Source organism: Cricetulus griseus, chromosome 7 (assembly GCF_003668045.3).
Source record: "Cricetulus griseus strain 17A/GY chromosome 7, alternate assembly CriGri-PICRH-1.0, whole genome shotgun sequence".
In the NCBI taxonomy this organism is placed as follows: Eukaryota; Metazoa; Chordata; class Mammalia; order Rodentia; family Cricetidae; genus Cricetulus; species Cricetulus griseus.
In genome coordinates, this window is record NC_048600.1 from 5,161,041 (window position 1) to 5,188,741 (window position 27,701).

At 41.7% G+C, this 27,701-nt stretch overlaps 1 protein-coding gene across 1 annotated transcript; it reads left to right on the forward strand.

The window, feature by feature from the left end:
• The first annotated feature begins 7,312 nt into the window (after positions 1–7,312).
• Eif2ak2 (eukaryotic translation initiation factor 2 alpha kinase 2) lies at positions 7,313–27,680 on the forward strand. The gene is given in 15 exon segments (NM_001328108.1): positions 7,313–7,428; positions 7,648–7,765; positions 10,337–10,470; positions 11,703–11,826; positions 12,318–12,397; positions 12,687–12,774; positions 14,080–14,114; positions 15,462–15,512; positions 16,913–17,035; positions 17,906–18,028; positions 20,053–20,233; positions 21,794–21,922; positions 25,999–26,100; positions 27,424–27,480; positions 27,558–27,680. Coding segments are annotated over 15 exon segments (1,584 nt in total).
• The last annotated feature ends 21 nt before the right edge of the window (positions 27,681–27,701 follow it).

Sequence of the window (27,701 nt, forward strand, 5' to 3'; positions counted from 1 at the left end):
TAAATAAAACAGTTGGATAAAACAGAAACAAAGCAAAATTGCCATTGAGGCACAATGCTTCGCTCCTATAATCCCAGGAAAAACAAAGTAAGACCAAAAAATTCAGTGATTCCAAAATTAAATGAAGAAAATAAAGCCCTTTGTACTGTGTCTGCTATCCAATTAGGATTTCCAAGTATACAAAGAAGAAAATGTGATGTATAACCAAGAATGAGAGCAATTAACAGAAACAAATGATTGTGATTGGGAAATCAGCAAACACCTTTAAAGAGATAGTATACATCTTATAGATGTGCTCAAAAGGCTGGGCATGGTGGCTCACACCAATAATCAAGCACTTAGGAGGCTGAAGCAGGAGAATTGTGACTTGAAGGCCAATCTAGACTATATAAAAAGATCCTGCCTCAAAAAGCCAACTTATACATGGGGGATTTCAACTGTCTCCAAATATTAATTCAACAGTCAAATGTGTGTGCTATATATAGTTAGATGCATATATGCTCAAAGGTACAAAGTAAAATTAACATGATAAGAGGGAAAAGGGATGATTAAAAATGACTTAAGTGGAAATTTTAGAGGTAAAAACTACAATATGTAAGATGAACAATATACTGTGTGAGTAAAAAGTACATTCGATTGTGAAGAAGACGACACCGTGAGAACTGAACTCACAGCAGTAGAAAGCTACGCTACATGAGTGGGCGAAATTCACAGACAACATGAGCAGGGACTTAGTGACTTATGGGACAACAAAAGAAATACAAATGTAATAGGAATTCAGGAAGAAAGGAAGGGAGGGAGGGAAAGAAGGAAGGAGAGAAAGAAGTGTTGAAAACAGATAAACATACGGCTGAAACTTTTCAATTCAAATTATTAGAAATTCAGAAATCCAAAAGGTTTAACAAACTCTGTACCAAAACACAAAGTTGCAGGAAAGAAATGCAAAAACTAATGAGAGAAAAAGTTTCACCCCAAAGGGACAAAAACACTTCCTCCATGAGAAATTCGGGGCTCACTGAAGCTCTGTGATGACTTGATCCTGATAAACTTTCACTAGCTGCAATAGCTTCTGTAGTGAGGGTTCAATAATGGGGGGGGAGAGTTAAGAGCAAGGTCTCCTTGCCACCTGCTGGTGGGGGGAGTTGACGGCGAGGTCTCCTTGCCACCTGCTCACAAAAGCTTCTGTGGAAAGGAATGCATTTACTGAACCTTCTCGAGGGGTGGCAGCCTACTCACTCTGCCCATTCCATTTGACGATTTACTGTCAGCATTTCCTTCCAGATAGCAGAGCATCTGGCTGAAGTGGTAGCCACTGAAGGAGGTGCCTTTGGATCTTCCCTCCAGGCTATGGTTAGAGTGAGTGAACAAGTTGTGAATCCTTCTATGCCTCCTACTCTCGACTCCGAGTGGGTGGGCGTTTCTTTATGAGAGTGGCCTGTAGTATAGGCTGGCTGGCCTCAGACTTGCTCTGTAGCTGAAGATGACTTTGAACTTTGCCTCCCCAGGACAGAGATTACAGATCTGAACCACCACGTCTGGTCACTGCAGTGTGGGGACAGAACCATGGGTGGCCAACACTCTACCAGCTGAGCTATATTCCTCTAACCTATGTTCCTTCTTAAGACTGGATCTCATGTAGCCCAGGCTGGCCTCCAACTTATTATGTAGCTGTGGTTGACCTTGATCCTCCTTTTGGCACCTAGGATTACAGACATACACCACCATGCCCAGCTCTCCCTGTGTGTTTTTAATTTCTTCACCTGCAGGACACCAGCTGAGCAGACCACTGCAGCCAGGCTCAGCTGTTGGAGTAACACACCTGCCTTCTTCAGGCCAAATTCAGAAACGCTTCCATTCATACTTCTTGCGTCTCTGTCTATAAATGAGTGGCATTCCTTTGTCATGTAAACTATCTCCTTCCATTAGATTTTGTTCATATCCTTTTAGGATGTGTTAACCTCTAATTCTAGTTGTAGGGGTGAAAGGACAGGTAGGAGGGGCTGTTTGGTGAGCCAGCACCCCCTCCTCATTATTTTCAGGTGACTACTTCAGGTTCTTCATTCTAGGTGATGCCAATCTCATCAGACAAAGACTGGAAAGCCTGTTGGGACAACAGAATCTGACAGGGCAAAGGCACATGGATTCATCTTAATCCACCTACATTCCTGAGTTGCTCTCTTTCCAAAACAGAAGAGACCTAGTCAATATTTTGTAATTCTGCAACTCGCAACATCAGACTTGGAAACAGATTTTTAAATCACCCAAGAGATTACACGAAATAAAAGATCTTTGCATGTGTGGTATAATCATGCTTGAGTTGAGTTTGTCATATATATATATATATACATATATATATATATATTTTTTTTTTTTTTCGAGACAGGGTTTCTCTGTAGCTTTGGAGCCTGCCCTGGAACTCACTCTGGAGACCATGTTGGTCTCGAACTGGCAGAGATCCACCTGCCTCTGCCTCCCAATTTCTGGGATTAAAGATGTGTGCCGCCGCCACCCAGCTTGTCATGTATTTCTTAAACTATCTTGGGCAGATTGGAGGCTCCCTGACACATCCAATTCTGCTTCTATACCCAGCTCACACTTACAGAACTGACAACAGAAGTAGCAGACACCCACCTCTAACAGAACCTTTTCAAAAATTTTATTTATTTATGTTTTATGTATGACTGCTCTGCATGTGTACCTGCACGCCAGAAGAGGGCATCATATCCTATTATAGATGGTTGTGAACCACCATGTGGTTGCTGGGAACAGAATTTGGGACCTCTGGAAGAGCAGCCAATGATTTCAACCATTGAGCTATCTCTCCAGCCCTGACAGAGCCTTTTTAATCGCTTGGAAATGTGACTAAAAGATAGATGGCTATACCTCAGGTCTGCCTAAATGTCTCATCAGAGTTTCTAATTTTTTAGAAACTTAGAGAATTCAAATCACAACCTGGATCCATGGTACAAGAAAACCGTAGACTCGGGCTGTTGTCATACTACCTTACCACGAAAGATAAAAGAAAGGTATAGATAGGATGCAGTGTTTGTTGTATATTTGGGGGTCTGTCTTGGGACTTTCCTACCTCATGTTGGGAGTACAGTTTCTTGGTTCTAAGTCTAGCTCCTGAGTTCTCCTCATCTGTTGAGTGGGGATGGAGACAGTGCTTAGCTCAAAGTCCTGGCCTGAGGATGAACCACAGCAGTGTGAGTCACAAACTAAATGATGACCAATCTAAGCCCCGTGCCAGCCATCGCGACTCTCTGAGGATGAGTTACAGTCTTACAGGAGGGTAGGATTTCTCATCAACCCGGACTGCTGATGTTGCCTTGTGATAGAATAGTCCTCGAGACCCTCCTGGGAGCAGGTGGTTCTTAACTGCTGCCTTGGCCTGATGGATAGTATGCAACAAGGAACTGGCAGGTAAGGAATGAACAAATGAGAATACATTGAAGAGAGATTCCTTCTACTCCCTGGTCGATTTTGTCAAGACGGCCATGTCCTCCTCGACTCTGCTGTAGTGTGAAAAGGGAAGAGGAAGACTAATGTTTCCAAACCTAGACTTGAACTGTCTTGACTGTCATACCCACAGCCTGACAGGACCCTTCTGTGAGTTATTCGATGTCTCCCACTGTGTTGGAATTCGGTAGCATCCATGTACCCAGCTGCATTCTAAAAGTTTGTTTTGAAAATCAGATGTGATCATTGATCCCAGAACCTGCTAAGCACCGCGAGAAGGAGACTTGAGTTTCTCCTTCATCTTCCAGCAGAATTTTCCCAAATAGCAGCCATAAAATGTCCAGAAGCCTGGGAAAGCATCTATCGCAAGCCGCCACTGTAGCTGCGCGGGAGTGCGGAGGCTGTCCCGCGCGCGCGCGGAGGCTATCCGGACATTGGCGCGCTGGGACAGAGGCAACAAGCCTGCCTGTCCTCTGGCGGATGCAAGCCGGTGCGGGAGGGGCTGAGTGCGGGAAGGCGGAGTCCGCCGGGAAAACGAAACAGAGGGAACCGGCCAGGCCTAGCCTGGCCTTCCACCGACCAAGCCGCGACATTGAGAGGCAGCAGGCGACAGCGATCTCAGAGCTAGCACCCGAAGCGTAATTCGAATCCTAAACCAGCGGCCACTGTCCAGATCCAGGAACTCGGTAAGACCTGAGGGCTATTTTCCCACTCCTCCTGGGCAGCGGTAGCGGGGCAAGGGACCTAGAAGGAAAGTGACAAGCCCGATGACCTGAAACTCTGGAGGGAAATTTGAAAGCCCGTATGACCCGGATACTGGCAAAAAAACCAGGCAAAGACTTGGGGCTGCACAGCTGTGATGGTTTTCCATTTGGCAGGCCTCTGTGTCAGCCGAGTCCCGCTCCATCCTCCACCTTGCTCTTCTCTTTGCACCAGAGTTTCCTTCAAGTCTGAAACCGATGCTTGCTTTCCTGCTCCTACCTCTACCACACCTATGACCCCTAGGGTCAGGCAAAGCCCCCAGTGCCCTCCACTTATAGACTTCTTTGGTGCTTCTGGGCCACAGCCAAGTACCCTTCAGCTGTGGGCCTTCGTGGTGCCTCTTCCTACTTCCTGGAAAGCCCTTCCCGGCACCCACCCCACTCAAGTAATTGCATGGGTAGATTCCTCTGAATATCCAGGCCTTCTCACAGAGCTAACTGTATAAGCAGCTTTCCCTGAGCAAGAACCTCCACTCTTGCCCTCCTTGCCCCGCTCCCCCGTATTTTTCTCCATTTTCCAACTAATACTTAGTACCATGATTTGTCTGTATCCTTCTACAAGTAAGATCCCAAAAGCAGTTTTTATCTGCTTGTATCTAGCACCTAATGCCTGACAAATGCTCACTACATGTATGTTAAATAGATGTTAATTCACAAATAATCTTAAATTCTAGACAAAGGAGATTTCCTGTTGCATGTTTAGTACTGAAAGTGCCTTGCCTCCCAGAAACTAAAGACACTCTCTAGGCAATTAATTGCCCAGGACCTTAGAATTTTGTACAGACTGGACTCTCGCTCTTCTGCTTGTCCTGTGAATCTGACCGGGCTGAACAGTGTTTGCAGCTTGCTCGTTTATACAGCAGATACAAGTTGAATGTGTATTGTATGCTGGAAGGGCCTCAGGTTTCTGGGGGCCTAGTCTGCAGGGAGTGAGACCAGTGTCTTCTGAACATAGGTGGGATATGCAGGTGGCATTTGTTGGTGTATGTGATGGACAGCTCTTTGGGTGAATGAGTAAGAGCTATAGCTGCTACCTGGTGTGTTCACTGACTAGGTTATAGAGCAGTAGGCTGTGATGAGGGTGGTGAGGAGGAGAAGTGATACTAGCTGCCCCTGCAGCCTCAAAGAAGGCCAGGCACATCCTAATTGGTGAATAAAAATTGCCCAGTAGACAGAGGGCTCCAATTTATGGGAGTGTGAATTGGGAGGTACCTTGGTCTTCATTCATTGATGGATTCATTCATTCATTTATATCAAGCCTTCCTTCCCTTTTCAGTTAAAACTGTTACATGGATTTATTCATTTATTCTTTAAAGAATTTGCAGGTTACCTTGGTAGCCAGAGAAGGTATCAGATCCCCTGAAGCTAGAATTACAAGGAGGTTGTGAGTTGTCTGCTTTGGGTGCTGGGACTCAAACTTGGAGTTTCTTGAAGGGCAGCAGTGCTCTTAACTACTGGGCATCCCTCCAGCTACATATTTATTTAGTTTTATTTTTTTTTGTATGCGTGTGTGCTAGTGTGTGTATGTGTGTGTACATGTGTTTCAGTAAGCCTGTCAAGGTCAGAGAACAACTTGTGGAAGTTGGTTCTCCTTGCACCATGTAGGCCCCAGGGATTGAACTCAGATGGCCAGTCTCAGCAGCAAGCTCCCTTACCTGTTGACCCATCTTGCTAACCCTGGTGAGAACCATCACTGTGTAGGTAGAATGTAAAGCCACAGCCTGGAGGTGATCACCAGGAGAGAAGGTAAGTAGGGAATAGGAGGCTTGAGGACTGGGCCCTTGGACAATATTTAGATGAGAAGAAGATGAAGAGGGACCAGGAAAGAAGACAGAGAAAGTACAGCTTGTGAAATAGATAGGGTGAAAACCCAGGTGTCTCACAACCCTAAGCTAAGAAGCAGGGAGGAGGGAGATGGGAATGAGAGACCGACATTGACTATTGGATTTGGCAATGAGCAAGCCACTGGGAATGTCACAAGAGCAGTCTTGGTGGCTTGTAGAGGCTCCAAGATTGGATGATGCTTTAAAGCATCCTAATACTACAATCCTTCAACACAGTTTCTCATGTATAAAATTATTTCACTGCTACTTTGTAACTGTAATTTTGCTACTGTTGAATTTTGCTACATTATTAATCATAATGTAAGTATCTGATATGCAGTCCCTGTGAAAGGACTGTTCAACCTGCAAGGAGGTCGCATCCCATAGGTTGAGAACTGCGGCTTTAATAGATCACATTGTGAAGAAGCTTGTTTAAAATTTAAAAAGGAAAATTACATTTTATGTGGTGTTAGGGATCAAACTTGGGGCTTTGTGCATACTAGACAAGCCCTCTACCAAATGAGCTATACCTCCAGCCCACTCAACCTTGAAATTTCCAATTCACTTTTAAATAGATACATAGAAACAGAAAATTTTCTGGATTTATTGGGCATTGGGAGACATTGATAAATGTAGACATTGTATAATGTCTAAAGCATGTTAAATATATCTATACCAACACACATTTCTCCCTTTCTTTCTCCTGGGTAATAGCCTATTTTCTTGTGTGTGTGTGTGTGTGTGTGTGTGTGTGTGTGTGTGTGTGTGTGTACATAAGTACACACATGCACTTGTGCAAATGAACATATGCATGCATAGTCATGTGTGTATGTGTGTTGTGTGTGTATATGTAGTCATTTTTGTGTACACAGTTGTGTGTGCACGTGTGCATGTATAATATATAGCAATATATGTATAATAGCCTTGTTTTTAGCATAAAAGCTGTAATTCCACTCCTACACTTTTTAATGCCTTCTCAAGAAAGTAAACAGCCTGGAACATTTCACACCTTGGAAAACAGGAGTAGAACAAAGCACAGGACCCTCTTTCCTTGGCCAGTAGTTTTGAAAATAGATGGTTTAGGAGGAGAGAAGGAATGATCCTGACACAAAATGTCCTCTGAATTTCTGTGAAGCTGAGGTGAGTCAAGTTGAGAAGAACCACTGTCTCCCATGGTCTCCTTAGTGGGTTGGGAAAATCAGATTAGATGTAGTCTGTTAGTGTCATGTGTACAGACACTTCTTCAATTGCAGGTTACTGGAAGGAAAAATGGCCAGTGATACACCGGGTTTCTACATGGACAAACTTAATAAATACCACCAGAAGCATAAAGTAATGATTACGTATAAGCAACTTCATATTACAGGACCTCCACATGACAGAAGGTATGTTGCCATCAGAAAAGGTCTGACTAGGGCCACAGAGGTGATTCAGTGGATAAGAGTTCTTGCTGTGTGAATATGAAGACCTGAGTTCGAATCCCTAGCATCCACATAGTGAACTGAGTGTGAGCTGGGGGTGGTGGTGCATGCCTTTGATCCCAGCGTGTCGTTAGGTAAATCACCAGCTGTGTATATGTTATGAATACTGTCTTTCTTAATCAGGTTTACATTTCAAGTTATAATAAACGGGGAAGAATTTCCAGAAGCTGAGGGTAGAACAAAGCAGGAAGCAAAAAATGCTGCTGCCCAATTAGCTGTTGAGAGACTTAATGAAAACAAGGTGAGTAATTGGCTTTTTACCCCTGGTACATATAATTTCTCTCAGTGAGAAAATACATGTGCCAGTGTAAAACCACTCATTCAAAGTTTTATTTCTTTTTTTCTTCCTATCTCCATTTCTCCTGAGTGAGAAATACACCAGGGAAATTGTTGACAGAGCTGTCACTTCTAAGTGAGTGCTAGCAACACTTACGTGTTCTTTAGTTGAATACATGAGACAGATGAGACTTACTGTTCAGTGGGATGTGGGCTGACAAGGGCTAGGAGGGGGTCCCTTCCAACTCAGCAAGCAAACAGAACAGAGAAAGTCATGCAAGTCCTCATAGGAAGAACTATGTACCTGGAAGAAAAGAACAGAGGACCGACATACACAACACTGGTGTCCCTGAAGGTGCAAACAGCGTAAATAGCACGTCAAACAAACACATGATAAACACATCTATCTGGTCCCTGGGGAGGTTGGGAGGTATATAGTCCTGTGCTTAGCATGCAAAAGACCCAGGATACAATTCTTTAAAATATCAAACAAACAAAGCCATCTGGGGGTATTTCAGCTGAAAGTGTTTATGAAGTGAAGATACTGTGTTAGATGAAGTGAACTCCATAGGTACAGGAAAATACGGAAGCACGAAGAGCAACATTGATTGTTATCAAAGCGCTGACTCTCGGGAAGGAGGAGGAACTTTACAAACATCAAGGCTGATGGTAAAAAGCTCATGTTATTTGCTACAATGTCAAAAACCAGGAGGCAGGAGCAGTGGCTGCAAAATGGGGCAGGAAGTGATTTGTATGTGAGATGGGAAAAATCACCCTCAGATAAACCTGGGAAGTTTTACCTTCCAACATACTTGCAGATAATCTTACTTGAAGATGCCATCCTTATAATCAACTCAAAAGCAACCAAGAAAAATCACAAATTCTCTTATTAATAAGCTTAAAAAATGAGTCAAAAGATAACTTCCCTCTCAAAGTGGAAGAAAGACTATAACAGTGATGGAAATTTATGTAGAAGAACACAAATAGTAGTAAGAATGAATGAAATTCAAATCTAGTTTTTTGGAAGACTCATGATCTGGTGGGAAACAATGAAGGTTCAGATAATAACAAGGCTGCTTCTGTGTACATCTTTCCCGTTAACTTGGGAACCAACACAGAGCTGCCCTTCAATCATTTACTCCTTGTTTTGAGGTTAGAAAGGTTGCAGCATGCTAGAAAGTGTTGCAATACTATTTTCATGAAAAAGAAGAGGTGTGTGTGGCTAGGGAGGGCTCAGATGTTCAGAGTGGGTACTGCTCTTACAGAGGACCAGAGTTCAGTTCCCAGCACCTTGGATGGCTCACAGCCATCTATAGCTCCAGCTCCAAGGGATCACAACCATCTTCTGGCCTCCTTGGGCACCCTTATGCATATTCGAGCGTGCTCACACACCCCCACCACACAAATTTTAAAACAAATAAAGTTAATAAAATAAATCTTCGCAAGTAAAACAAGAAAATGGGCCTGGTTTGTTTTGTTTTGGTAAGACAGGCAGGCCCCAAGCTCTCTGTATAGTTCAGGCTGTCCTCAGACTTTCTAGGTAGCTCAGGCTGGCCTCAGGTTCTCTGTGAAGCTCAGGTTAACCTTGATACTCTTTAAAAGAAAACATAATTTCTTTATTGATTCTTTGGGAATTTCACAGCCTGCACCCTAATTCCACTCATTTCCCAGTCCCCCCATATCTGCCCTTCAACCCTGCATATTCATCCCCAAAAGAAAATTTAGGAACAAACCAAATCAAAATAAAGAAAACAACAACAGAAACCCACTTCATTATTCTTAGTGGCATTGGGAGCAGTATACCCTTTTGTCCAATCAGCTTTACTTGCAAATAAATATTCATTGCAAATGCGGCAATGAGTCATTGGTCTGGCTCAGGGCCTCTGGTTTCTGGCACACCATCATTACTGGACCCTCACTGAAATTCCTCTCAGGTATCCCTCGGCTGCTCCAAGTCACAGAGGTCCTGCAGTCTCTTCACAAGCTCCAGCAGGAAATAGATGAGGTAGATGTTAGGCCTTGATACTTTTGCCTCTGACTCCCCGAGGGCTGGGATAACAGCTGTGCACCAGCACACCTAGCTTGGTTTTTCTTAGTGAAATTATAAAAAGAAAATGAGTGACTTGACAAATTGTGTATTTATAAATTGCTAAGGGAATATATTTTAAGTGTCCTTGCCATAAAAAGGAAGAAATGCATATAAGGTGATAAATATGGCAATTACCTGAATTCAACCATTGTGTGGTGTATATATATTTCAAAACATCATGTTATATACCATAGTTATATGTAGTTTTAATGTGCCATTTAGGATTTTTTAATTAAAAAAAGAATTTATTTTTGAAGATTTTTTTCCTAATACACATATAGTTACACTTTTAATAAGAAAATATAATTAAGAAATCCATAACAGGTAAATTGTCTCTCATGTTACTTATTTAGTAATTTCATATGATAAGTCATGATTTGAATTAAGCACAGTCTTTTTTTGTTTGTTTTCTGTTTGTTTGTTTTGTTTTGTTTTGTTTTTTTGCAGGCGGATAGTCAAACAGACGCTTCAGAAGGCTTACTTTCTGGGAATTACATAGGCCTTGTCAATAGTTATGCTCAGAAGGAAAATCTGTCTGTAAATTACGAACAGTGTACCTCCAATACCCAGTCGCCCCAAAGGTGAGACATGGTTTGGCTTCTCCTACAGTTCTACTGTATACAAGCAATAAACCTGAGAGGCTTTTGTATGTAGTTTGCCACAAGTATTTGCCCCACCCTTTTACCCACTTACTATGAAATATTTTAAATGGTTCATAAATATCAAATGCCTAATTCCTGAGGCTGTGGGGTCCATTGGAATCAAATTTGGCTGATTTTTTTTATAGTAGTCTCCTTCTTTTGCTTGGTTTTGCTTTGTGTTTCGAAAGGAAGATCTCTTTCCCAAACCTAGGAGTAGAATATATTGCACTAATTGTTCTAGTTTATCGTTAACTGTTAGTCTTTTACTGTGCCTTATTTATGAGTTACACTTTATCATGGGAATGTATAAAAAGAATGATGAGTATTTCTAAGGTTCAATAAAATCTACAGTTTCAGTCATCTATTGGCTCTTTGAACGTGGGATAAGAGGGGTCTGCTGATTTTTGAGGTGCATATAAATGAGCTAAACATTTGAAAGAGTTCTGGTGCCGATGCATGAGGGATGCAGGGTTCTTCCCTCCCCTGAGCCGTGGCAGCTGCAGCTGTCTGACGACTGCTCTACCCCTGTATGAAAGGACTCTCCCATTTTCAGTTAGGGAACTGCTTGTCTGAGTGTCTGCTGCTCTTCACATTTGAAGATTTAGACAAAATAGCATGGCTCAGCAGGGGCGGTCTTAGCCCTGCACTGGGAAGACAGACGCTGTGAGGGATGTGGTGTGTGAACAAGGATTGGAGGCTGAGGTCCTGAGACTCATCGGTGAGCTGTCTTCCTGTGGTAGTGCACCCTTGCGACTGACCCCTGTGAGCCCCACTCTGACAGCACGGTTTCTCTCCTATTTGAGCAGCTCTAGAAAATTCTCTAGATCCCGTCCCTCCCTCTAAATCTTTTTACTTGGGGTTGAAAACCTTTTGTTTGTTTGCTTGTTTTTAAAACCATCATTTGGTGTTTTGCTGTCATATTTTTCAATGAAGCAAGAAAGAAGTAAATGGCACCTGGGAAGTATAAACTAGGGTATCAACTGTTTGTGGTCATTCAGATAGATTAGTGGCCATTTTTGTGAGTTTTATATTATGTAAGGTAGGAAATATAAATAAAGGTAAAAAATTTATTGGTCTGATCTTAAGGCCTTTATTTGTGTGTAGGGTTCTTTTTTTTCAAATCGTACATTAGATATTTTCGATATGCGAATGAATACTCACATTTTTCCTAGATTTTGTTGTAAATGCAAAATTGGGCTGAAAACTTATGGTATTGGTTCAGGCGCTACCAAACAGGAAGCAAAGCAGTCGGCTGCTAAAGATGCGTATCAGAAGCTATCAGAGAAAAGCTCAATGGTATGTGTTGTCAATTAGATTACATTTGTACATTTACTATTCGCTCTGAAGCTGACCAGGTTAGATTGTTTGCATAATGCCTTAAGATCAGACCAATAAATTTTTTACCTTTATTTATATTTCCTACCTTACATAATATAAAACTCACAAAAATGGCCACTAATCTATCTGAATGACCACAAACAGTTGATACCCTAGTTTATACTTCCCAGGTGCCATTTACTTCTTTCTTGCTTCATATGCCAATTGCATAATGAATGATTTCTCCATTCTGTGTACCACCAGTCATCCATGAATCATGGACTACAAGGTCTCAGGGACATAAAAGTTCTATGGGAACTCAGGATTGCTTTTAAAACTTTGCTCAAACATTCATGAAGATGTGTTCATTTTGCCATTGTTTGTAACTGTGGACTGGGTGGCTGTGGGGATAATAGGTGCAGTCATGTGTGCCCAGCGATGAGCCTGCTAAGGGCCACCCCTTCTTTCAGAGAGTTGACAGAACATCCTCTGGTCTTAGTACATCTTCATCCAGTGGCCTCTCCAGCAGCTTGTCTACAGCAAGCCATTTGTAAGTTTGGGTAGCGAATGTGGTGAGAGGGCTGAGGGTGGGGCATGTTTGAGGCTATGGGTCCAATCCCCATCACCTCCCTTCCCCCGAATTTGGTTCCTAGAACTCACACCAAGTGGGTCACAACCACCTGTAACTCCAGCTCCATGGCATCCAATACCCTCTTCCGGCCTTCTGGGCCACCCCCACACACATGGCACTCACTCATATAGGCATGCATATACACATAAATACAAGTAAACCTTCAAAAACTGAGACTGAATTCATAAAAGTCACACTTTCCTTCTAGTACTTCTCTGTCAGCACCGCAAAGTGATTTCTCAGAGATTGCATCAAAGAACCACTGGCACAGTATTTCTTTCGAATCTCCTTTTACGGTATGGTACTAGTCTTGAAGTTTTGAATTTCATTTTTTTCTCTTCACCTCAAAATAACCTTCATTGATGGGCAGTGGTGGCGCATGCCTTTAATTCCAGCATTCAGGAGGCAAAGGCAGGTGGATCTCTGTGAGTTCAAAACCAACCTGGTCTACAGAGCGAGTGCCAGGACAGCTAAGGCTACACAGAGAAAGTCTGTCTCATACCCCCCAAAAAACCCTTCATTATTTCATTAGTTTTACATTTTAATTTCATGTGTTCTTATTAAATTATATTATCAGTTGTTTACCCTTTCTCTCTTTTCTTTAACTATCATTCATCACATGCAAAATTCTTCCAAGTCTTACCCTTCCCCACCTACTTTGTAGATCAAACCTAACTTCCTGCCTGCCTGCCTGCCTGCCTGCCTTCCTGCCTGCCTGCTGCCTGCCTTGCCTGCCTGCCTTCCTGCCTGCCTGCCCTGCCTGCCTTGCCTGCTGCCTTCCTGCCCTGCCTGCCTGCCTGCCTGCCTGCCTGCCTGCCTGCCTGCCCTGCCTGCCTTGCCTGCTGCTGCCTGCCCTGCCTGCCTGCCTGCTGCCTGCCTGCCTGCCTGCCTTCTGCCTTCCTGCCTGCCTGCCTGCCTTGCCTGCCTGCTGCCTGCCTGCCTGCCTGCTGCCTGCCTGCCCTGCTGCCTGCCTGCTGCCTGCCTCCCTTCCCTTGGAGTCCACCCCCTCCCTCCCTATGCTAGGAATCAAATCACAGCCTCAGGTATTTTCAACAAATTCTACCACCGAACTACTTCCCAGCCCTCACCCTTGTCCTTTTTGCCATTTCTATTATCTTGTGTTTTTCCTGCCCCCCAACTGAATAAGATTTGGTGTACTCCCACATCTACTCAGAAAAAAAAAAAAAAACAAACCAAGAACTAGACTTTAAAAATATATATAACTTAATTTGTTATAAAAATCAATTTGTTTATTAAAAAACTATAAATCTGTAAGAAAAAGACAATTGATTCAGTAGACTAGACACTGTCTGAAGGGATTTGCACCACCTAAGATGACAGACAATGTAAAATGTAAGATGCCTTATTCCTCTGAAGACAGGGAAAATACAGATCAAAATAGCCATTTGATACCATTTTCCAGCTGTTTGATTGGCAGTGTTCAGGTCTTGCAATAGTCACTGGTAGAAGACTCTGGGAAACTACACACATGTATGAAGCTGGTGACCTTACAGACTAAGGAACTGGGTCATAGAGCCAGCCCAGGACTGAGATGATTGCTCTCCTAATCTGAAATGCCTTTCCTTTTCCTTGTGTTGCAGAATGGTCTCAGAGAAAATAAAAGGAAATCAGGAGTGTGAGTATCATTGCACAATGAACATAGGTTGGACTAGGGTTCTTTTTCAGATTCGTCTATCAGCTTCACCTAGTGTCTGTGGTATTGGCAGAGTGTTATACCTGTTTATTTTAGGGTATTTCAGAAGCAGTGGAAAGCATGAGACCTATTAACCAATTTAGCTCAAGAGAAACATATACATGCACACAAACCTCCCCCCCCACACACACACAGTGTACTGTAGATATCAAGCCCTATGGTGATGAAGCTAGAGACAGTAGTTTAGAGTGTTATTTTGTAAAACACTGTTGACGATCGATCTGGGCTTAGAAGTGTTTTTAAGGGAAGTGTGTATATATATATATATATATATATATATATATATATATATTTTTTGGTAGATGACTAGGGTAAAGATAGCATAATAACTTGTCATTTTTTATTTTTATTTTATTTTATTTTATTTTTTGGTTTTTCGAGACAGGGTTTCTCTGTGTAGCTTTGGAGCCTATCCTGGCACTCGCTCTGGAGACCATGCTGACCTCAAACTCACAGAGATCCGCCTGCCTCTACCTCCCGAGGGCTGGGATTAAAGGCAAGCAACACCAATGCCCGGCAACTTGTCATTTTTTAAAGACCAAATTTTATATAAATGACAGGGAACTGGTTTCCTTCACTGAAGAGTAAAGACACACAGTCAGAAATGAAGGCAAGGTAGCAGCAGGAGACATAATGAGCCACCAATATTTTCTGGGCAGTGAATTGAAGAAAACACAACTCCTGAGGTCGATGGGTGGAGAAAAGGAACTCGCCATATGAGCAGACGCAAAGCTCTGGTGCCGGTGGCAATGAGGAGGGAAGAGGGGAACTTGTGAGAAGGATTGTCGAGGCAGGGCAGACATGACTGAGGGAAGAGAGTAGCTGGGCGCAGGAAGGGGGCAACATTAGTGAAGACTCCTGGCACTGATGGCATTCATCGAGGGTGAAGAGGGAATGTGGTAGTATTGCTGTGTCTGGTTTGAGGTGATGTCTGAACATCCCACTGCAATTGAGTCATTGCCAGTGAGGGATGAGGGCCAGAGGGAGTGACCCAGGTGACTTTCTTCCTAAGGACTTTCTGATTCTGGAGAAAGAGGAGATAGCAGGCCAGTGATGAGTGTGTCTGGGTGAAAATGAGAAACAGGAAAGGGATGAAAAAAGGTCATAAGAAGAGAACCAACAGGAGGTGTTTTTCCTCAAGTTGAACACCTGCTTCCTGTCATTTTGACAGCTCATGAAAAATATATAACCCCCAGTACTCAGCATAAAGCCAGTTACGTATGTAGGCTATAGTTTCACCTGAGTTTTGTATTTTTGTCTCAATTTTAGAAAACCGTCACCTAGTGATGTGCAAAGAAATAAATATACCATGGACTCCAGGTAAGGGGAGCTTGTCTAATGGTCAGCATGGGCACGAAACAAAGTTTCTTAAGGTTGAGTTCTAAGTTATAGTTGCACCCAAGTGGTTAATAGCTGTGGCTTAGTCAGGCCCACCAAGGGTCAGTGTCTCTTGGAGAAGTAAAAATTCTTCCCCTCCAAAAGTTTTGAAGTGATGACTGGCATTAAGGAAATGGGTCTGTGGAGATAGCTCAGCTGAGCAAACATGTGGGCCTAAGTTTGAATACCAACTGCCACTATAAAAAGACAGGTGTAGCAATACACACATTTATAACTTAGACGCTGGCAGGGGAGGAGGAAGTGGTGGAGGCTCATGAGTGGATCCACTGAACTCATTGGCCAGGCAGCATAACCAATCAGTGAGCTCCAAGTTCAATTAAAGATCCTGTCTCAAAAATAAAGTGTAAACTGGGCGTTGGTGGCGCACGCCTTTAATCTCAGCACTCAGGAGGCAGAGGGAGGCATATCTCTGTGAGTTCAAGGCCAGCCTGGTCTACAGAGTGAGTTTCAGGACAGCCAGGGCTACATGAGAAACTCTGTCTCAAAAAATAAAACAAAATAAAAAACAAAGGTGGAGAATCACTGAGGAAGACCTCTGTCATCAACCTCTGGCCTATACAGATACACCCACACATACACCCACACACACAACATGTATCCGTAGTTACATGACATGTATTCGCATATTTATATGACACACCTACATCTGTAATTACTAAGGCCAGAGTTAAAGAAGAACAGTAGTGTGGCAAAAAAAAAAAAAAAAAAAAGGAAACAAAGCCTTCTGTGGCCAGCTGTCTGTGGAGAAAGCCTGTGCTTGATGTGTAATAATGACACAGTGTGATGGGATGAGGTAGGGAGAGAAGTGGGGGGAGTAGGAGGTTTAGGTGAGATGCACACAATCAGACCAAGTCTTCATAGGGCATCAGGCAACAGGCCACCATTGCAGGAGCCTGAGGGCTGACCCTGGGTGACGACTCTGAAAATGGAGAAGAGGAGGCACCTGGTAGTGATATGGGTTAGAAGACTGACCAGAACTTAACGGTGGGATGTGCAGCATAAGGAGGGAAAGAAACGGTTGTTCTAGCCCAAGGCGGGCGCACGGCTTCCACTTCCTCTGTGGTACCCGCGGCACTCAATGTGTGATGCTTTCTACATTTAACGCTTGGGAGGGGAATTCCTCAACTTCTTTGTGCCCCCTGGGAAGGGATACGTCATTGTGTCTTATGTACAGCTGAGGGGTGGGGGGTGATCTGTTATATTGAATTCTCTATCAAAAGAGGTGACTGAAGAGTTCTACTGGATGTTATTAAAAACAAGAAGGGAAGAATCATCTTCACTTTACTAAGCTTCAGAATAACCGCAGTATCTATCTTAACTAGGTTTAATAATGATTTTGAAGACATAGAAGAAATTGGCTCAGGTGGATTTGGCCAAGTTTTCAAAGCCAAACACAGAATTGATGGAAAGACTTATGCTATTAAGCGAGTTAGTTGTAACACAGAGTAAGTAAATGTCTGGCTCTTTTTGAACACGGTGTGTTGGACCTTCCCCATTCTTTATATATCTGTTCTTCATTACTCATTCATTTATTCTGGTCCCTCCTTCAGTTTTTGTTGTGCCTACACGAGTTTGGCTTATTTTGAAATGGCTATACCTTAAAGTGGGTATTTATTTCAGTTTAAAAATCTGAAAGCATCATTTTGAGATGGTACTGGTCCCTTAAGCTGTTGACTTATTTAAGGGGGCTTTCTCCATTTTCTCCGTTTTGAGGCTCCCTCTTGTCTGATGTCTCCAGCTCGTGTCAAGTTGACATAACGCCAGCTAGTACACAGAAATTTCAAGAAACTCCCACAGAGCCTTAGCTCTTGAACACAATCCTTGTTAAACTTTCATAGTACCAAGTCTTAGCTTCTTTGCATAAACCAGTCCCTTTATGTGTTTTTGTCGTACACTGAAAGTTTGAAATTGGGTTCTGCTTGCTGCCTGGGTTACCTGCCTTTGCTGCCCAAATGGGATTCGCTTGTAAAACCCTGAGATTTCAACACATCTTTTAAACAGAATATCAAATATGCTTTAGCTAGTGAAAATTGTGTCACAGACACTTAAAAGAAGATACAAATGTTTAAGTTTTGGATGTCTGTCATATAAGCCGCTGTCCTTTCTTTTGTGTTGAGAATGAGAACACCCATGGTTCTTCTGCGCATTCTCTTTTGTTCCCCTTTGAGTTCTGGCTCCCCTGCTAAAACTTGGTGTGGGAGCCATGATGACTGCTGAACAGAGGAACTTCGTTGGTTGCATCCTGTTCCTTGAGGTGTTCTGTGGTTATCAGAGATAGGTAACCATGCATTTGTTTTCTGGGTCATTTTAACTAGGAAGGAAGTACGGGAAGTAAAAGCGTTGGCAGCACTCAGTCATATCAATATTGTTCAGTACCATTCTTGTTGGCTGGGACAGGACTATGATCCCGAGCACAGCCCGGATAGAAATCCAAGACGGTAAGAAGAAATACCCACAGGTGCATGGGATGGAAGGCACTTGCCATTTATTGTGTGGGGACCACTAGAAGAGGCTGTTGGATCATCACATTTAATGATCAGAGCAACCTCCCTGTGATACTGTGGTCTCTTGTTCTACAGGCAAGGAGGCAATAAATAATCTTTCCCTGCTCATCTTTATCTTCCGAATTTGCTTTCAATTTCTTTGTTTAGACTCACTACATAGCGTAGCACAGACTGGCCTTAGGGTGGTCACAGGCACATGCCAGTATGCTTAGCTCAAACTTGCTTTAAAAATATTTTTTTTTAATGGGATGGAGCGATGCATCTCGAATTGCTCTTGCCGAGGGCCAAGCAACTGCATCAGGTGGCTCATAGCACATGTAATTCCAGTTCCCGGGCATCCTCTGGCTTCTGTTGACACCTGCATTCATGCACACATACCCACAGAAAGACACAGACACATTAATTTGAAAATAAATCTTTAAAAAAAATGTTAAAAATTTCCTTAGTTGCTTTGTTTGTTTGCTTGTTTTGTTTTGTTTTTTCGAGACAGGGTTTCTCTGTGACTTTGGAGACTGTCCTGGAACTCACTCTGTATAGACCAGGCTGGTCTTGATCTCAGACATCTGCCTGCCTCTTCCTCCCGAGTGCTGAGATTAAAGTCATGCGCCACCACTGCCTGGCTTTCCTTAGTTGTTTTAAAAATCCCACGTTCAGCATTCCTGACATCATTTGTTCTCTGTAGAGCCAGGGCAGATCATGTGTGGTTTACTAGAGTAAAGACAGGTTTAACATGTAGATGCTAAATCCAAAGGTCTCCTCTCCCATTGCTGAAACTTGCCTGTCTTCCTTCTCAGATGCTACTGGCAGTGCAACTCTGGAATGTAGCTTATAGCTATACCACTGTGGTGGAGTGGTGAGCTATGGCAGGGCGTGCCCTGTTTGCATCCCTTGCTCTTTGTGTTGGCTCACCCCCTACTGTAGGACTGGAAATAACAAACAAACAAGCAAACAAACAAACAAACTTGGCTTATGTCTTTGAAAGTCATCCAGATATCTTGGGGACAGTCTTCTCACTGAAATCCTGATGCCACTGGAGACCTCGTCATCCACCACCTCCTGCCAGTGTCCCATCTCCTCTTTGTGCCATTGAGAACTCTAGGAGTTAGTGACCATCAGTAGATAAAAGGCTTCCTTAGCTGTAAGTGAATTATTGGCTGCATCTTCATATTTTCTAGCATGTATGTTTGGAAAATATAAATTTGATATTAAGCCTATTTAGTACAGAAGAACATACAAACTGGTTAACAAAATCAGTTTCCTGAGTTCTGTTTTACAGCAGCCACTTTATTGGCTCTAGGAGTTTCTCAATGGGCTATCTGTCATCTTAGAAAAATTTTCCCTCTTGTGTGAGACTCTAATCCCCATGATGGTAAGGGTAGTACTTAACTCATCTCTTTTTTTTTTTTTTTTTTTTTTTTTTTTTGATTTTTCGAGACAGGGTTTCTCTGTGTAGCTTTGGAGCCTATCCTGGCACTCGCTCTGGAGACCAGGCTAGCCTCGAACTCACAGAGACCCGCCTGCCTCTGCCTCCAGGGTGCTGGGATTAAAGGCGTGCGCCACCAACACCCGGCAACTCATCTCATTTTTAAGGTGCCTGTTCTGTGCTCTTAGTAAAACAGATGTTCAGTTAACTGAATATTAATTAAAATGCTTCCAAATTGCTTTATATAATAATGAAAAATCTGGATTTCTTCAATTAGGACTACTCATATATATTATCAAAACTGATCAGAGATATTCATTAAAGAATATATAGGCTCATACTTTAGAGACAAACAATTGAAGCTCTTGATACTTGAGAAATTATGATTTAGATAAAATGGCTTATTTTATTTCAAATTTACTATATTAAGATTTCCATTCTGAGACATGTTTGGGGTTTCATAAGATGTTAGAATTTTTTAAAAATAAATTTCTCTCCATTGCTACTTTAAACATAGTATGAATTTTGTATCTAGATCAAAGACCCAGTGCCTTTTCATTCAAATGGAATTCTATGATAAAGGAACTTTGGAGCAATGGATGTTAAATTGCAAGCAGAGGAAAGTAGACAATGATTTGTTTTTGGAATTATCTGAACAAATAACAACAGGGGTGGATTATATACATTCAAAAGGTTTAATTCACAGAGACCTTAAGGTAAGTGAGAAATGTGTTTGTTAGCTAATAAACACACAGTTTAATAACTTTATATCTTTTTCTAGTTTTCAATTTGTGATTGGCTGATTTCTCTAGTCTGCTACAACTTGCCCCAAATGCTATTCCATGCAACTGCTCCAAGTTTAGCTTGGGAACATTGTCTCCCTGTGTCTACCACACACAAATATCCTTCTTCCATTACTGATTTTAAGTTCAAATCCAATGATTGAACTTGAATCTCATCGCATCTCTTATTCCTTAGCTAGGCCCTCGTGTAGGGGTGTGTGTGTGTGTGTGTGTGTGTGTGTGTGTGTGTGTGTGTGTAGCAACATGGTATTAAGTGTCTAGTTTTTACAAGAATGGCAAAAATATTAACTTTGTCACCACAATCTTCCAGTTTTCAGTCAGTACTGTCTACAGAGTTATGTAACACATGTGGCCACCATTTGTTATGTGTGTGCGTGCACACTCACACATGCTTATATATACACATGTGGGCCAATGAGATGGCTCAGTAGGTAAAGATGTTTGTTATCTAAGTTCAATTCCTGGAACCCACATGAATGTGGAAAGAAAGATGATAACACAAATTGTCCTACACACACACACACACACACACACACACACACACACACACACACACACCTTTTTAAAATATGCTTTAATATTGCAACTTAGAGTGACTAGAGATGTAGCTCATTTGTTAGAGTGACTGGAGCATTCGTGGAGCTCTGAATCTGATCCTTAGCTGTTCATAAACCAGGCCGGGTGGCTCCTCCTCTTAATCCTGGAACTCAGAATGTAGAGGTGAATGGTTCAAAAGTTCAAGGTCATCCTTGGCTACACACTGAGTTGAAGCTAGCATAGGATATGTGAAACCCTGTAAACCAAACCAAACAACAACAACAACAACAAAACCTCACCCTTCCAGCCCAAACAACAGCGGCAACCAAAACAAACCCAAAGGAAATGCATAGAAAAGGTGTTTGTGATAATTATAAGCTTTGACTTAGGAAATGGAGGGGATATACTTACTAAACTATTATGAGAATCTGGGGAGAAATTCTGCATGGGATATCCTGCAGCATTGCTGAGAACTGATTCCTTCAGAGACTCTCAAAATTGGAAGGGGTTTTAATTCCCATCAGTCTCTGAATCACACCAGCAGCATGCCTTCAGGGGGATAACTAGCCCTATTCTGGGATGGGGAGTTCTAACTCCATTCCTTGAACCTTTCACTAGATTAGGGTGTATGAAAGCAAATGTTTTCACTCAAGTCCACCCTCCAGTCCTGGGTACCTCTTCTGGGACCCTGCAAAGTGAACTTTTCACTTGACAGCTGTTCTGATATTTGGAGGCAGGTGGGAACCAAGCCACTTCGCTGTCATTTAGAAGTCTTTCATCTTTCTTCACCTGGCATTTTAAAGACCCAAGGTATTAAATTCCCTAATTTGGGCGGCCCGTGGAAGGATAAATACCATGCAAATCAGTATAAAAAAATTGTTGGTACCTGTAGCAATAGTTGGTTCAAATCACATATATTAATTATTTTTTCTTTAGCCATGTAATATATTTTTAGTAGATGAAAAACACATAAAGATTGGAGACTTTGGCCTCGTAACATCCATGGAGAAAGATGGAAATCGAACAAAGCGTACAGGAACTCTTCTATACATGAGTCCAGAGCAGGTAAAGTCCCTTTCTTTCCTTTCTATCTGGGTATAGTTTACTTCTTTATTCTCTCTCTCTCTCTCTCTCTCTCTCTCTCTCTCTCTCTCTCTCTCTCTTTCTCTCTCTCTCTTTCTCTCTCTCTCTCTCTCTCTCTCTCTCTCTCTCTCTCTCTGTATGTGTGTGTGTGGTATATGTCTAAATTCATGTAGGCATGTACACATGTGTGTGCTCTATGAGTGTTTCAACATGAGCCTATAGAGACCAGAGGTTGTATAAGGGTGTCAGGTATCTTCTCTGGTAGCTCTCCAATATATATATAGTTGGAACCTGCTATCATGATGACCCTGCCCCCTGACAATGGGTAGGACAAGCATACGGCATTTAGGCAGATACTTAGGCAGCTCAAAGGGCCCTGTGTTGCATGGCCACATCATTGCTACGTCACTCGTTACGGGGCTGCATAAGAACTCAGTACAAATGTGCAAGTTTCCCCTTTTAAGTGAGCACCTCCATGTGTTTGCCTTCCTCTTTGCTCCCTTCCGCTCACCCTCTTCGTCTCTCTCTCTCTCTCTCTCTCTCTCTCTCTCTCTCTCTCCCTCTCTCTCTCTCCCCCTTGGTCTCTCTCTCTTCTCCCCCTCTTGCTCTCCCCTCCACCTGTAATAAACTCTATGGTTAATGTACCTCCTGGTTCTTGTTCTGGTTCTATAGTGTTCTATCTTTAACTTAAACAAAAGAACAACATATACATACACATATACCACATATACACCATATATACTATATATATCCTACATATGACACATATACCATATATACAATGCATAAATACATATATATACTGAATGTATGAGTGTTTTTGCCTGCCTGTATATCTGTGCACCACATGCATACAGTACTCACAGAGACCAGGTCATTAGGTTTGGAGGCATAAACTGTTACCTGCTGAACCATCGCGCAGGCTTTTTTTTTTTTTTTTTTCTTTGAGACAAGGTTTCTGTGTAGTTTTGTAGACCAGGCTGGCCTTGAACTCATAGAGATCTACCTGCCTCTTCCTCCCTAGTGCTGAGATTAAAGGTGTGCACCACCATTGCCCAACTCCTCTACATTATACTTTGAAACTGAATATAATCCCTCTGAACCTGGAACTCATCAATGTGGTTAGGGTGGCTGAGCAATAACCTTGAGGGATGCCTCCATCTGTGTTGCATGTAATACCTAGGATAATGAAAATAGTGTACACATAGTTCTACAATATGTTGTTTGGGGGGTAATCACCACAGAGGGAAAAGAGTCTGTATATTAGCTATGTATGCAGTTCGTTTGGCACAATAGATCTGCACTAAGTTGATTCTGTAGGCACACAAATTGTGGATACAAAGACCTAAGTGCATGTCTTTGGTACTCTGTGGTAGACTCCCAGATACGAATTGAATGAATTGAGAGACAGCTGCTTTTCAAATCTGGTAAATGCTTCCAAATTGTCATTAAAAACTGATTATGAATAATCTCATGTTCAAGTGCACACGAAAGCTCCTCAGCTTTGACACATGAAGAGTGCTTTGCTTTTCTTTGTACCTTTTAGATTTGTTTAAAGGAATTTATCTTTTCATATATTTACTTAATTTCTTCCTGTAAATTCTTTAATCATGAATTTCCCCGTTTTTCATAAACGTCTGTCTTTTGCTATGTATTTGCAAGGAATCTTTCCCCATTTTGGCTGATATTTTTGTGTATGATTCTATACTGCAATATTTTCTCCCTGCTATTTCTTTGCTTATGACACTACTTGTGGATCAGACAGTTTTGTTGTGTTTATCTGTAGTTTCTTTCTTTCTTCCTTTTGTTTTTATTTTGAGACAGGGTTTTTCTGTGCAGCCCTGGTTGTCCTGGAACTCACTCTGTAGACCAGGATGGCCTCGAACTCACTGAGATCTGCCTGCCTTCCAATTGCTGGGACTAAAGTGTGCACTACCACTGCCTCGCCATGTCTGTAATTTCTTGATGGTTAGCAGTCTTCTCATTTTTACTCTGGGGACATTTCATATCAGAAGATGATCATTTTTTTCTAATTCTTTGACCTATTTTGAATTAATTTGTATAAATGTATGTGGAAGGGCTGTCACCTGATTTCCCCACTGATAAAATATATAATTACCTCATTACCATATAGTACATATTTTAAATTGCATTTTAAGTAAATAAAATTCATGGAGACAGAAAATGAAAAAGAGGTTACCAGAGAGCTGAAAGAAGTAGGGAACTCATTATATAAGACATACAATTTCTGTTTGGCATGATGGAAAATTCTAGAAATAGATAGTGGTGATGGTTACAAAACATTGTGAAAGTGCTTATGGCCATGCAATTGTTCACATAAAATGATTAATGTAGTAAATTTACTCTCTTAACAATTTAAACATATTTTACTGGTATATATTCACTGCATTTAGCGCTGAATTTCATAAAGAAAATCTCATACTTTTACCATATCCTTCCCCATATCCCCGTCATGTGCTGAACAGAAGCTTTTAATTTCATGCAATTATGTTTGTCAACTCTTGACATTATTTCCTGGGCTGTTAGAATGCTTTCCAAAAAGTCCTTGCATAGTCCTGTATCTTACAATGTTTCCTCATATTTTTCTCTGACACTTTCACAGTTTTAGGTCTTTATTCTACTCTGAACTGATTTTTGTATACATAGACATAGGTGTGAGCTCATGTGAGGGCACACACATTCACACACACACACACACACACACACACACACACACACACACACACACGGGGTGGGGGGGAGAATGAGAATGGATCTCCAATTTTCCAGGACCATCTCTTGAAGACGTTGTCTTTTCTACAATGTATGCGTTTGACAGCTCTGTCACAATCAGGCAGCCATGTGGGTTTAATCTTGGGTCTTTGATTCTACTCCATTAGTTCACAAGCTTCTTCTGTGTCACCCCCATAGCTTTTTTGTTACTGTAGTTTGACTTAAAATCAAATATAGTGATATCTCTAATGATGTTCTCTTTGCTTAGGTTTTTTGTTTTGTTTTTTGTTTTTTTTCTGGGGTCTTTTATGCTTCCATATAAATTTTAAGATTGCTTTCCCTTTCTGTTTAGTATGCTATTGGAATTTTGATGGGAATTACAGCGAATTTGTAGATTACTTCTAGTACTATAGTATTTCAATGTTAATTCTGCTGATATATCAGCACAGGAGGTCTGGGTTTCTCTGTGTAGCCTTGGCTGCCCTGGAACTCACTCTGTAGACCAGGCTGACTGAAAACCTAGAGATCCTCCTTCCTTGGCCTCCCAAGTGCTGGGATCAAAGTTGTGTACCACCACACCCATTGTAAGTAATGTTTTGAAGCTGTCATCAATAAGATGGATTGATTCTCTTAGCACATTCATTAATAGAACATAGAAACCATGCTGATATTTTTAAAAAAAAGATTGACTTAATGTGTATGAGTTTTCCTGTATGTATATATGTGTACCATGTGTATGCCTGGTACCTGTAGAGGTCAGAAGAGCATGCCAGATACCCTGGAACTGGAGGCACAGATAGCTACAAATCACCAAATAGGTGCTGGGGACTGAATTCAGGTTCTTTGCTAATGAGTACTTGAAATAGCTGAGTGACCTCTCCCAGCCCCCAAACTACTGATTTTTTTGAATGCTGACTTTGTATCCAGTTATGCTTTTTGGTAGACTCTTTAGAATCTCTTGTGTACAGGATTGTATTGTCTACAAATGGGGATTTGGCTTCTTTTCCTATTTGAATGTTCTATATCTTTCTCTTGTCTATCTAAGAGTCCCATTGTCTCACTCTTAATTTTGGAAGAAATGCTCCCAGTTTTACCATCTAGTAAAAAACTGGCTGTAGATTTGTTTTATATAGCCTTTATTGTGTTCCTTCTATTTCTGTGTGGTGATTAATCTTAGTGTCACCTCCATGAGATATAGAATAAAAAGACATTTTAATATAATATATTTGATGTAATATATAAAATATTATATATATATATAATTTATAGCTACTTTTTCCACAAAAGGCATAGAGTAACAAAGACAAATGTATTTTGCCTTCCAGTTATCTTTACAAGAATATGGAAAAGAAGTGGACATCTTTGCTTTAGGACTTATTCTAGCTGAACTCCTTCACATATGCATCACTGACTTAGAAAAATCAAAGGTAAATATCCCAAGAAAGAATTAAGCAAACTAAAGCAATTGGTTGTAATCCTTCAAGCACCACTGCTATTGCCATTGGGCGAGGGTGTGGTGTGACCACATTGCTTCTGGTTGTAAGTGAAACGTATATTCTTCTTTCAAGTGTTGACAACCATTTTGCTACAGATTTAAGAACTTTGGCTTTCTGTAGAATATGTGTATATCCCATAAGATTTCTATTTGAGTGTGCCAATAAAATTTCACTGATTAGAAGGCAGTTTCTGAGCCAGGCGTTGGTTTCGCATACCTTTAATCCCAGTACCCAGGAGGCAGAGGTAGGCAGATTTCTGTGAGTTTGAAGCCAGCCTGGTCTACAGAGCAAGTACCAGGACAGATTCCAAAACAATACAGAGAAACCCTGTCTCAAAACAACAACAACAACAAAAACAGGCACTTTTGCTCATAAGAGCATGAATATAAAAATAAGCCAGTTTCTCAAGGGATTCACTTTCTAAGAGGAAAGATAACAGCAGAGAATGACTACGTGTTTTAGAAGAAAGAAAATCTGTGGAAGCAGCTGAAAGATCTTTCCAGAAGTCTGGATTTAGGTTTCATGGAGACATGTAAGTTGGGTACTAGAGGGTCAGGTATTTTTTTTTCAGATTATTTATTTAAGGGCATACGTACACTTGGGTGCGCGCGCATACACGCGCACGCGCGCGCGCACACACACACACGCGCGCACACACACACACACACACACACACACACACACACACACACACGTGTCCACATGCTTATGAAAGTCAGAAGACAACTAACCTGGGTTAGTTCATTCTAATAGTGTGAAGCATGGAACCCAGCATGGAGATATGAATGTACAGTGTGTGCTGGGAATAGCAGGCAGTGTGGTTTTGTCTGGCCTGCAAAGACAGGTTGGAGCTACACAAAGGGAAGAGTTTGGGCTTTGTTAGGTAGGTGGGTAAGTGGTGGGGAACCTCTAGAGACAGACCTGATATATAAGTTGGAAGCTCAGGACAGGGGCTTGTCTGGAGTCAACAGCCTTATCTTCCCTGAAATATGGATGATGGAAAGATGTACTGCCTAGCGTTCCAAAACAGAAGGGAAATGTTAGATCTCATGTAATTAACACTTCAAAGCACTGAATCTTAAGGATGGTTATAAGATCAGGGTAGGTTTAGGGAAGGATCTGCTTGCTTCTTGACTAAAGAGTCCTACATTTAAGAAATATTCTAGATTTAGTGTCTCCCCAGCCATTAGTGTATTTCATTTTTCTTCCATATAAATCGCTTCCTAGTAAATACATCTATTTGTTGTATTTCAGTTTTTCAACGACCTAAGAGATGGCATCTTCCATGATGATATATTTGGGAGCAAGGAAGTAAGCATCTGAAAGTCCTCAGTTTTATTTTCTCCACTGTTTTCTTTCTTTATACTGATTCTTAACTGTAATTACAGAAAAGTCTTCTAAAGAAATTACTCTCGAAGAAACCCATGGAACGACCTAGTACTTCTGAAATTCTGATGACCTTGGCTGAATGGAAGAGTATCTCAGAGATACAGAAAAGACACACACTTTAGGGCCTTCCTGAAAAAGCACTC